The 13387-nt window shown below is 42.9% G+C and overlaps 1 protein-coding gene across 2 annotated transcripts in view; it reads right to left on the minus strand.

Annotated features, from left to right (window-relative positions):
- Positions 1 to 1789: 1789 nt before the first annotated feature.
- Positions 1790 to 13387, minus strand: part of LOC125940392 (uncharacterized) — a 32699-nt gene continuing 21101 nt past the window's right edge. For both annotated transcript variants that reach the window (XR_007463610.1, XM_049656497.1), the window contains 3 exons: positions 13288 to 13364; positions 3777 to 3860; positions 1790 to 1959 (listed from right to left, as the gene is read on the minus strand). Coding sequence is in view for 1 of the 2 variants with exons in the window: in XM_049656497.1 (XP_049512454.1) it covers positions 1817 to 1959; positions 3777 to 3860; positions 13288 to 13364 (304 nt within the window). In the remaining variant the exon portion in view is untranslated. The remainder of the gene's footprint in view (positions 1960 to 3776; positions 3861 to 13287; positions 13365 to 13387) is intronic.

The raw sequence follows: 13387 nt of genomic DNA on the forward strand, positions 1-13387 counted from the left end.
TCGCTGTAGCAAAGTGTTCACCCTTACAGTTAGGGCACCGAGATGTCTGGCTTTCACAGGAATTTAGATTGTGATTCCCGCCACATTTGGCACACCCCACAATACTAGTGCAGAAACTTTGTACATGACCAATGTTTCGATATATTTATAGCACAGTAATGACCTTGGTACAAAAGATCGAACAGGGTATCGAACTTGTCCGGTCTTTATAATACCAGGCAGGCAAATAGAGTTTTCGCACACTTTGACGAGCCCAGCCTCGAACGCTGATAATTTTTCATGGGGGCTTGTACACAATCATGCTTTTCAACTTGTCATCGTTGAGTTCCAGATCAACACCAGATATGACACCAGCTGTATACATGCGTGCCCTGTGGTATGTAAGGCCGCGTGTGGACACTACCGATTACAGACAAACCAAAGAGAGCTTGTATGGTCTCGTCATCTGTTGCATCAACGGCACTGACATTCTTATGTGAGTTCACGCGAACCTCTTAAACAAGACGAGGGGCCAGTTTGAAGAAAAGTGATTAACTTTCTGTTTGGAGATGGCATTCAGGCTGATCACCAAATCGACGGGCATGAAGGCCGTTGTCGTAGTCACAATGTCGCTGTAGATGATTGTCGCTTTACTTGAGGATGATATAGCAGAAGTCCGTCTAGAACGGCGGTTCTTAGCATGTATGAAGGTATCCAGTTACCTGGCATCAGAAAGCTCAGAATCGGCAGCGTCGGAAGCTACTGAAGAGCTGAGACGCTTCCAAGCAGTGGGCGGTCTGTTCCTGGCGCCGGACGGGCCCACGACCATCTCTTTTGTAGCGAGATTTCCAGGGAGGGCCTTCCAGCAAAGTAGAAGTCTTCAGGCACCGGCACAGAGAGCGCTGACGGTTACTAATGCACGATTAAGCACAAAAGCAGAAATAGATACATTCTTGTTTTTGTTCCTAAGTGACCAGAAGAAAACACTAACCGAGCACGAAACCTCGTCGCCGTCGACAGGTAGCTTCGAGCATAAGATTCCCACATATGCTCCGGATCCGATGATATTTGCAAACCGAGGCCGTATTCTGAGACAAGTCATTTAAGAGTTAGGAACTACAAAAAAATCACCGCCCAAGAACTCCGTACAGATGGTTAACCAGCGAAGGTGAAACTTGCAGTCCCGGTGTTTATCAGTGGGTTATTCCCGACGGTTCATTAAAGTATTTCTCAATTATTGGTTGCGTCTTTGTGTTTCTTAATATGGTTGCACGCACGTTCGGATGCGACGGAGAGAAAGACGTCACTGACGGTATGCCCACCGTCCGCAGTTGTCGCTTGCGTTTGATGTCTCGAGTTTGCTCGGCGGTGTGGTTACCAGCATCCGCTCGCCATTGCCGCTTGTGGTTTTTCAAAATTAAATTGCTTCAAAATTAAAAATATTCATCACGTAAGACAATGAATGTCTCATACCTCCTTAAGCAATGGCTCATACCACCGTAAACGCAGCCTGCAAATTACAGCGACAGAAAAGACGTGAAATTCTATGCTGGAATGATGAGCGGCAACGGAGCGAGCTGTAGGAGACGACGACGACGAACGCGGAAGCATGTGACGCTAGCGCGTACGCGCAGTTGCGTTTAGGGGCGCCAACGAATCAGCTGTGGAAGAAGACGACGCCATTCGAGTGATTGCTGATGATGATAGTTTCTGCGCAGATCGGCCGGACGGACTTTGGTCTCGCCTAGTCATATACAGCTTTGCTGTAAAAATTGAGGCTTCGTGTTAGCATATGCTCTATTATAATATGTTTTATTGTGCGTCAAAATTCTGCCACTCATTTGATGTGAGGGCAATACTTCAGATATACGCTGTGACTTGTCCGCCCAGGGCACTGGTAGTCATATTCTTCTTGACAGTTTCCGTAATAGTAATAGTAAGCCTTTTCTTTCCAAGTATGCAGTTCACATCTCAAGACACCTATAAAACAGAATATTACTGAACGGTAAAGCAACGTTCAAAATATAGCAAAAGATTGAACAGAAACAATCAACATTGATTCTCAATACAAGCCAATATATTTCTATACCTAGAAATAAATTCGCTTGACGAAAAGAATATGCTTGAAGACATGTATTTGTTACAATGAGAATATTTATGTTGCTTTCGTTGTTTCACTGCGAAATTATGTTTTAAAGCGAGCCGATAACCAGCTCATATGCAGCTGAATATCGGTGACTATAGATTTCACACGATTCGCCATATGCGGGTGGTCTCCAAACGCCAGAGCGCCTGCTTGGAATGCGGCCGCTATTTTACTTTCCTGCCGCCGAAGTGCGCTCCGACCACCTCCACTGGGGAAAGAGGGTGGTGGGAGAAGAGGAGGTATGATCTATTGGAGCACCCCACCAGAACATCTGAACCTTTAAGTACCGCAAAGCTCTCTTGTTTAAAAATTATGGGGTTTTACGTGCCAAAACCAGCTCTGATTATGAGGCACGCCGCAGTGGGGGACTCCGGAAATTTGGACCACCTGGGGTTCTTTAACGTGCACCTAAATCTAAGTACACGGGTGTTTTCGCATTTCGCCCACATTGAAATGCGGCCGCCGTGGCCGGGATTCGATCCCGCGACCTCGTGCCAAAACCATAGCCACTGAGCAACCACGGCGGGTGCTCTCTTGTTTATATACTATTGTTTTATACCTGTTTATAGGCGTCATGCCGAATATCATATATAACGCCTAAAACATTTACCGACTGGATTTTGAGAATCAAAGGTGGTAGCAAGTCTGTGTTTGGAGAGTATATGGGTGAGCTTATAGAAGTGTCACGAAACGTTTAGCTGTGTAGGATACATAGACCCGTTGACACAACCGACATAAACAAGCGTTCTAGAACTTTGCAGGTGCATTTTGCGAACCACGCAGGTGCTACACGAAATGTGAAATAGGTGAAAGTGCAAAAAAGAAAAAAAAACACACATTAAGCAATCTTATCCCCGAAAACCACTATCTCATTATGAATCATGCCGTAGCGAAAGACTACAGGTTCAGCTTGATCACCTGGGGTTATGTTGTGTGCACTGAAATCTCGATACACGAGCGCAATTTACATTTCAGCGCCATGAAAATGCGGCCGCCGTGGCTCTCTATTCGATCCACCCAATTTTTCGAGCTCAGCATCGCAATGCGAAAGCCCTGTGGTTGGTCTATATGCCACAGAAAGAATTTTGACATAATAGGGGGCACCATATGTTAGATGCGTGGGGAACGTTTCAAGGATGTGAGGTAATTGCAGCATTTCCAAAAAACTTAAGGAAGTGCTTCAGTGCGTCATATGGCATTGATGAAAAATGTCTCTCCGTTTTCAGAAATAACTGTATGTCACCAACGTTTACATTTGCGAAAATATACATCATCTTAAGTTATACTGTAATGCGTAGCAAAACTTTAACGCTCCTGGTCAAATTTCTGATTTTGCAATTTATTACTCACTCGCCTTTTCTCAATCATTACATGCGTTATACGAGGCTCGTAGTAGGTTTCCAGGGGATCAAATGGTGAACTAAACCTTGTTTATCTTTTTGTGCGGAGTGCATTATGTGTAGGTTGGTTGGAAGATTTGCAGAAGGTTTGCAAATTCACGGCAAGAAACATATACGCCTTCAAGCACATCATTTCTTTAATTAATGAAACAGCTTTTAAAGAGCCCAATGCTTTTCGCTTTTATACATTGACGACCCTCGTTGTTGATTTAAAAAAACAATTTGTTTAAATTGTTTGGTCATAGGTTTACCTGAGTAGTCCTTGAATGTGAGAACGGCACACTGAGCCACAGGATCGTAGAAATGAAAGTAGTATACTCTGTTTACTGTTTTATCTGAAAGATAAGTAATAAAACAATTTCATTCCATCTCCTTACGGCGTATACAGACCCGAACATTGACTTGTACTTGTGGACGGGGCATGTAGAAATTATATGCCGCTATTACCATCACGTACCCAACATAATTCAATCAAGGTGTACTAGTGCATATTCAACAATATGAGGACACTACAAGCACACGTCATCACAAAGGTACAGAGATACAGAAGCACTTAATTAGGGCTTATCCAAGAATCCCACATATCAACTTGAGTTGCGATCAGTCCAGTTTTCATGTGCTATACACCACCTGATGTTTACGGACACCCTTATCCCACATGGTATCGTGAGCACTAAATTCATGATAATTAGCACACAGTACCACGCAGCGATGCACAGATCCTTTAGGAACGCATCTACAAGCACCCTTTAGCAGTGATCTGTGAATTAAAACACTGATCTTTCCTGTTTTAACAAGCACTCATTCAGTCATGGGCTGCACCAGCTGAAAAAAAACCAATCATTGATCTTCTTAACCGCATGTCGAGCATTATGATGAACTTACGGGGAAAAGCCCCGTTTTGCAGGGGTCGGAAACGAGAATTTTGAAGGCCACACAGCTTGATAACAATCTATGACCTGGTAGTGGTAGTGGTAGTGACCCTGACTATCCGAAGACCAGCACAGGAGAGTTTCATTAAAATGGTTTCTGTTCCAGCCGAAAGGCGGAACATATATAGCGAGTTTATTATTAGAAAATTACCCGAATTAAGGTATATGCTCTCTTATCGGCCATATATATTGTAGTAAACATTGGCTTCTAACTGAATTAATCAGCCAGGAACAGGTATCTCTCGTTGACCGCGAACGATCGCTGTCACAACGCAGTCGTGTTGAAGAGCGTAAGCCACGAGGAGCAAGCACTTTCGTGCTGCCGCTCACTGCAACGCGTCTCCAAATTTTGAGATTACGCGGCCACCAAAGCTAAGCGCATGTGAACACAACGCACACGAAGCGACTAGCCATCTTGGCCTTCCTAGATTTTGTACCCCAGCCGCAGATTACTTCCAAGATAGGGTGCGCAAGTCGTGTATGCGCTCAGCAGAGCGGACAGCGAAACGAAGCAACTGCAGGGCTAGAGTATGTGGAGCGCGCTTGCCTTAGTGCGCACTTGACCATGTTACCACCGGGTCAACTCACTCCCCTCTTGATCCCGCTTATTGAGGGCGTGGAAAGACATGGCGCATCCAGCTACCATCCTTCTCAGCTGAGCCTGGCACGCTATCACTCGCGACCACAGCACAATGCACATGGGGCGCAATCGGATCACATATACGAAACTTCTGCTGTAGCCCCGGAGAAAACGTTTCAGCGGTAAACTGCGCTTACATTGAAATGGCAGACACTGTAACTGACAGAGTTGAGACCGGCTAAATCCGGAAGTATCTCTTGAACATATCGGCAACACTTGAAATAGCATGGATCGTATTTGATGTGGTCGGCGGTTGTATGTCGACTGAAGCAGAGTCTGTTCTTGGCGAGTCAGAGTTAACGGCGAAGGTGAGGATGAAGTAGTGTCTTGGTCTAATTTGCCGCTCTTTGAAAGAGTTAATAACGCGGCGAGAAGTCCGCTTAGCGTAAACTTCCCAATAGCACTTACGAATTGCGTTTAATACACGTGTATTTATCACGCAAGCACTTGAACGTCTGACACAAATGTAATGCCTATTCTGGCGCATCGCAGTACCATATTGCTCTTTCTGTTCATTGTACCCCTATGGCAGCGTCAAGAAGATGGTCACTCTGGTACGTGAACGGATTTTGAACGGGTGCCACACCAGTTTGCGACTTCTCAGGTGAATACAGCATAAAAGGGTGAACTTAGGTCAACAAAAGTTTGCGGGCCAAATAACACCAGAAATTCCAATGATCCTGTTCCTATGGTGGCTGGAAAGCTTCTATCTTTCTTCGTCAATGTCTCTCATGTAGTCCACAACGTTACCTTTATCTATAATCATGTAGTTCTTCTCAATCTTCGGAAGGACTGCTATCACTGATGTCTTGGTTATCTAAGCGTTCATTTGAAGAGCGTGTACATCTCCACAATGCATGCCATTTCGGCTATTCGCGGCTGTATTACCGGTGCCTATGTACGGCGCTGGCTAACTTTCCTTTGGAGGAGCGGCGTGCGAGCTTCGACATCAACTAACAAGACTTCTTTGCAATTGGTTTACGTTGGTGGTGGTCCATGCCTTCACTGTGATATATCGTGACGTGAAGTAACAGAAACACGCCTATTTTATCTTCCCACTGCTTCTTGATTTTACAGAGATACGCCTATCTTGGGATCCCACTGCTGAGCGCAGTAAATGTAATCATGAGGCAACGTCTCAGTGTAGCGCGACACAAGTAAAAGTTGGATGAAGAGAAAGCCTTGCTTCCTTTCGAAAAGTGATATCGCGAAAATCTAATATATCACACGTGCCTTCAATTGAAAATACCACACGTTGTGTCGTTTCAAAGAAGTGCTGCAACAAAAATGTAAGCAAACGTAGTAGTAGTCCAGAATACTTTTCAAAATTCAAACCCTGTCATCGTCGAATAATTTACGCTTTCCGGCACACGATACCGACATTTTGCATTTCGCAATATAGTTCATGGAAGTTATAAGAATGTTCGGCAAACGTAGTCGTAGTCCAGAATACTTTTCAAAATTGAAAACCTGTCATTGTCGAATAATTTACGCTTTCTGGCACACGATACCGACATTTGGCATTTCGCAATATAGTTCGTAGAAGTTATAAGTATGTTAGGCAAGCCGTAGCAGTCACCATAATTAGCCATACCGGAAAAAATAGGAGAGCTTCAAGGGGATTAGAGATAAATAAATCAATAGATCTGTATATCAAATCTAAGGTTCTTGTGTTTTAAGTTCTTGTTTTCTTCTCACATTGCCCAAGAAGTGCTCCGGTCACCAGTGTATTTCGGCCACTATTGAATAACGAGGCTATAGCTTAGCTTCGGTGGGCGAATCTTCTTGGCGCTTAGCGCACACAATCCGGCGCATCAGACTAATACAACATATGACAACAAGGGTAACAAAGCAGCAGGCTGCGCTTTCATAAGTTAGTGTCATTCAGTCACCGGAGTTCCTGGCAAAACACGGAAATACTTCATCACCTGGAACAAATGACGTCGAATGTTTCATAAGATTCTTCTGGCACAGGGAGCTCCGTCCATCCGCCTGCCGGCTGCAAAGCTCTCGTTCTCAATTGTATTCTAGTGGACGGTCAACAGGTTTTTGTACCTTAACTATGAAGGCAAATTTATCTGCATCTGGGAAAGGGTGATGCGCTAGTTGTCAAGAATACTAGGAGTGAGTTTGACAGTTATGTGATTGCCTGGTCACCCTCGACACTACGCGGCCAGTAGTATTCACTTGAAACATTATTAGTCAGGTTTAGACGGTGTGCCCAGGGTCCGAGCTAATCTGCAGACGAGTTTATTACAGCCCTACGTGAGCTCTCGCATTTTTTGAACTTTTCATCAGTGGCACATGATTTCATCCGGTGTATGTTCTTGCCAAAAACAAACGAGTGCTCGCTAAGAGAACAATATGTTTGCTTGCAAATTCCAGACTCAGCGTACACCCTAAAGAAAGTTTACACCTTTTGGGTCATAACTTGTCCCCAAACAATAATTGTAATCTGTTTTGTCCGCATTTGCTTTCTTTAACGCTACGAACCTGGTACTTCAAGTCACGAAAGGCTTGTGCATTATCAGCATGACACATAATTCTCAGCAGAAAAGTAGCGAGTGCCTAGTTTTCAAAAAAGAAAACGCAAGCAAGGCAGATGACGATTATTAACGAGATAGCGTTAAGGGCCCCGTGTCGCAGAAAATCCGGCGTCGGCAACCGGCGTCGGCAACTGGAGTTGGCGTGCGATGTCGGCAGGTGGCGGAGAAAATCATCCTCAACCACCCCGACCGCGCAGGCCCTCCACGTGGTGCAAGGTTTTGGTGAACAAAAATTGAATTTCTCACAGTGAAATCCGTCAGAAAATTGTAAAGTACGACTTTACCATTCGGCGTCGGATTGGTCATCGGATTGTTTACCAATCTGCGTCGGATTGTAATTGGCATGTACGAGAAAACCTAATTCTGCTACGAGCAAACTCAAACACAAACCCCTTTTCCAACATTTCTACCAGACCTACAGTCACGTGTTCGGGTACTTGCGAAAATGATATCCAGATGGCGCACGCATCCTAGGCAGGTCAAATTGGGGCTTCGACTTCTAATTCGTTTAGGACACGCGCGCGTGTTGGGGCAATAGGAAACAACTACTAAAATAATAACAAAGGAGGTAGGGCTTTCACGTTTTAATATAAGACAACCTATATTGCTCCTGGAAAAACGTCATCCCAGCAATGCATTTCTGTTTAAAAGTAAATCCGACTTTAAGGGCATTGGTGTAAGTTTGGCCTTTGTAAGCTGGCTCTTCCGCGTTCAGTGTTGCAGTGCATGAAGCCTACTTGCCTTATGCGAACGATGCGATGTGAATGGGTCCCAATAACGCTTTCGCGTTCGACTCTTAAAGGCGAAGCTTAAGCGTCCTTCAATTTTTGTTTGGGGACACGATGCGAACAAAAGGGCGTAAACTTTTTCAGAGTGTATGGCCAACCCTGAACATTGGCAAAATCATTGAAGCAACTCCGCAGCACCCAATCTTCTAGGTCTTGATGATCATCGTTAGAGACAGTGCACATGACGTCTTTGGTAATTTCAAGTTCAGCCAAAATGATCCACACGTGCTGCTAATTGCATCTCCGTCGTGTTTCCACTACCGTTCTCTGCGTGACATCGCAAGTTACACCACGTGAAAAGCTAGCAATATGACCTCCAAATGTGTGGAAAACGTATGCGAGACGTATACTTTTAAATGACAGCGCATTTGACATGCGTATTACTCTCGACGCGCGCTATCTCATGCCTGTATGCCGATACTTGAATAAAACCAGCGTCATTCTTGCTTTGGTGACCATGCTGTTGCGTTGTCCTTGCTAGATGCTTGATTTCAGAAGTGGCTACCATGGAAAGAAGCGTAGATGCAACGGTGTGGAATCGTCATATGTGGAATATGCCAGTGCTATGGCAACCGTCGGGCAACATATCTCTATATTTTAGAGGCTACAAACAAAGGTTGGATGTTTGCCTAAAATTAACGAGGAAGAGAAAGCCCTTAAACGTGTCTCTTGAAAAACTGCACCTTTGCTGATCATCGTAGGAGACGACACAAGCGACATGTTTAAAAAGTTAAAAGTTCTACCGGAGGAAAGTAACGACAACTACAGAATAAAAGTTTACATGTTTTGTATCGTTGTGTTCGCTACGTTTGGGATCTTTAGTCACCATGCTAACAAGGTGCCGCAATAAACTTAAGTTACTCATTGCTGTCTGCCTTTTATTTCATACAAAACGCCCAGCCTCACTGTTTTGTGCTATGGCTTCGGCCGGGCATCCATGCCCATCTCTTCAAGCTACTTGAAGTGATGGGCAAAAACTTGTGTTGTTAAACGTTGGCATCAAGCGCCATTTTGTTTGAATAGACATGTGGAAGCCCACGTATTGCCTAATATGACGAAGTGCTTACGCTTCATAGAAGCTAGAATTCGTTACACATCACTGCTCTTATTCTCTAAGGGCCAAATGGCGATCACCGACGCCATTTGATTTGCAGTATTTCTATAACTTGAAATTTTTATTGATCGTCGACCCATGCTAACGCTTGACTTATGTTGGCTGTTAATCATTTTGCAGCTGAGTTATCACTTCGGGAATTTATGCTTGCGTTCACAAATTATCTTTTCGTTCAAAATTATATGTCTTGGATCGCGAAATATTCAAAGAAACATTCGATGCATAAACTGCAGTAAAGATGATTTGATCGAAATGAATTAAAGCCTGAAGTATCTTGCCAACATGGTGCTTTTATTACGGAAATTCCTGTGACTGGCTTTATATTTGAGGAGTCAATTCGCAAAAACTAGATATGATCTGTGGCATTGAAAGTTAATCAGGTGAACGAGCCTTTTCATATAACACGGAAACTCATATTTTTCTGAATTAAATTTTATATAATATCTATCATAGAGACCATTCTATCTACATGCCGATATGTTGCATCGCCGGCATTGTTCTGACATAATTATTTATTTGAAAACTACCGCAGATCCCACGCACTGTGTCAATCAGTGTTGGTATTTTCTCAAGGTTGACTCGATAAAATGGATATATTTTTTTAATCAAGCATACGTTCAATTAACACCCAATACAATTTCAGGCATGAACATTTTAGAGTTCCAATTTCGCAGGACGAAGTACGATACAAAACAACTAGCATACTTAGTCGCATTCTTCATAAATGCACATACTAAAACAATCGCTATTGCGCAAAACATCAGATGGTTGAACTGCTTGAAAATGGTATGAAAATATATTTGCTTTCCTATTGTGATTGCGACTCTGTCAATTAGCATCTCGTATGCTTTATGTATAATTATTTTTCGGTTAGTCAGTTTCATACTGTGCTTGCAATGCAGCACTGGGAGACCGCGTCGCTCAGCCTCGCCCTAGAAGATCAACTCTGGGCTGTCCAGTGGGCCTAGGATGCCGCCAGCACTCAAGAACTCCTCGCCGTCCCCTAGGCGGGACCTTTAGCCCCTCCCACCAACTCGCAGGACTTACAATAATGTTGCTTCCTCCTCCTCCTACACATACTACTCTGTTGGACTGGAACTCTTCCTACTTAGACAGTTGTATAGTGACACAGGCATTTAATGCACGTATGTTTATTGTGTATGCTATGTATGTGTAATCCATGCTATTGATATGCATGTATGCTTTAGTTTATCCTATGCTACCTCACCGTTGAGCAATGAACGGGTCAAGTAGACAATGTTCGGCCTTTAGCCTTGCCACCCAAAACCTTCACTATGCCAGAAATAATTCTAAATAACTAAAATGAAATAAATGAGATATAAACGAAACTTTGCAGAGACAGCAAGGCCAAACGATGCACCAGGATAAGGAAAACGAAGCGGTTTTCATCGAGGAATGCGACCCGCAACTCGGCCTTAATGATTACCAGGCGCGTTGGAGTGAAACCAGCAAAAGTAAGCTGAATTCAGAGAGAATAATTTTGGAGATGATATAATAATAATAATAATAATAATAATAATAATAATAATAATAATAATAATAATAATAATAAAGATAATGTACATTTTCATCATCATACTGATGAAGGAAGCTGTAGGTAACAGCTGCTTTTCGTAGCGCTTTGTCAAGCTGCCTCAAGGCAGCTTGACAAAGGCCCACAGCTAACTTTGTACAGAACAGTCAGCAGCGGCAGTTACAATAAAATGCAACATACATCAATTTAAAAAAAAAGCAACACCCACCAAATCTGCTTAAAAATACACAGAAATATCTCAGTCTCATAATCACACAAAGCACAAGAACAACATAAAGGTGAACGAGGGCCAATGTAATTAAAAAATCTGGCATATCCAGCTTGCACAATTCAATTGGTGTACATTGAAGAAAATCTATACCAGCGTTCACATATTTAATTAGTAATGTAGGGATTATGTAGGATAACTTATCTTCGCAATAATTTGTTTTCGGGGTTATCAGTTTCCACAGATTTTTTTATTTCGTGTGTAAATCGTTGTAATGTATTGCTGTTGATGACAAAGGTCGTATAGAAAATGTCGTTTTTCTTTCACTTCGCGCTTGATCGCTGCAGCAAATTTAAAAGTGTAGAGGTTATGGACAGGTAAAATTCCAGCCCGCTGAAGCAATTCACCCGTATGGGCATCATACGGTGAGTTAAAAAGCATTCTCATATATTTCTTTTGCATTAGGTGTAATTTCTGCAAGTTCGTAGAAGTTGTGGAGCCCCATACCAGAAAACAATAGGTGAGGATTGAATAAAAACGTGACTTATAGAGTAAAAGCTTTACTTTAAATGGCAACACTGATTTTCAGCTACATATCATACCAACAACGCGCGATAACTGCTTCAGCACACTGTCGATAGGTTCGTTCCACAGCATATTGCTTGAAAACGTAACTCCCAGAAGTTTTATATGGTTTACCAGCTTAATTTCCGTATCACCATACGTAAGACGATAATTATCGTCTATTGTCTTATTTTCTTGTCTAAAGATTACCGCATTTGTTTTACTTGTGTTTATGCTTAAATTATTAAAAGATGACCAGTTTTTCAGTTTCGCAAGAATCTCGTTCATTGCGAGAAATTTCGCATGTCTTTCCTGAGGATGACCGGCAGAAACGCTCTCAGCTGGAACCACATGCAGCGCTTTTCCCGAGCGAGAACTCTCTGCGGTGGACACGGTGTAATAAGTGGCCGCAAGCATCGGCAGCCAACACCCTCTCGCTATTGGCGAGGATGCGTTGCTGGTAATCGAACCGCTCGCCCACGTTGCGAGTGTTTGAGAGTGTGGCGTTAGCATTGCCCATCAACTTCCTTTAGATGCCAGGGAGGGTATATTTCACAAGCCGACAAGCAAACCTCACTGTACATAAGCGTTAAAGAAACGCACAAGTAGCTAAATGGTGTAGCGCTTTCCAGCCATTTTATACAGTATTGAGAGTGCGCAATCAATACTTTAATTTAGCTCAAATACTTTTGAATCATCTGTAAGCGCACATAATATGGCTGGCGAATAAATTGTATTATCTCAAACTGGCACGCGTATCTCCTACGCATTTTCTTTCTCCCCCTATCTACCATCAGTTGAAAACTGCTAAAAGCACAGCTTACTTGATACGCGGTGTTGTGGCTCAAACGACAGCAATGAAGTTTGAAGCACGCGAAACTAGAGATCGCACATTCCCAGCAGGTTTAGATTTCTAATTTCCGAGAAATTGTTGCCTTATTGTTCGTTTTCACATATTTGTAATTTGATCTATATTGCGCTACGTGTCATATCTAGACTACCTAAGATATCAGGACAGTTTTATAACCTTGACAGAACCACGATATAGAATATTCATGTAAAAAGCCGAATTGATCGTGAATGCAACTCATATCGGTGCCGAATTCACCATTTCATGATCGTTGAGGTCTTTACCCCGACGATGTTTTCTGTCTTATATGGCAGTGCTTTTCTTGAAAAAGCCATTACACCAGAACCTTGGTCCTTCGTATCATGAAGGCTGAAATTTCAATTAGGCCGCACATTCTCCATGCTAAACACGCAGAGAAATCAAGAAGAATGTAACAAATATAGCCCTCTAATATTTAAAAACTGTTGTATGATGCATGTATATACAACATTTATTGCAAATATTTGTTTGAACGCGAATGGAAGAACGTGTAATTTTTGCAAAAGCACAAAATCAGGTATCTTACTGTCGGTTCTAACGGCCGTCAGTGAAGGCGCCTCATCTGTTGTCGTGTAGGTTGAAACCGTTACCTTAACTGGATATCTGGAATAAAGTGTAATATTGTT

Source organism: Dermacentor silvarum, chromosome 9 (genome assembly GCF_013339745.2).
Source record: "Dermacentor silvarum isolate Dsil-2018 chromosome 9, BIME_Dsil_1.4, whole genome shotgun sequence".
NCBI lineage: Eukaryota > Metazoa > Arthropoda > Arachnida > Ixodida > Ixodidae > Dermacentor > Dermacentor silvarum.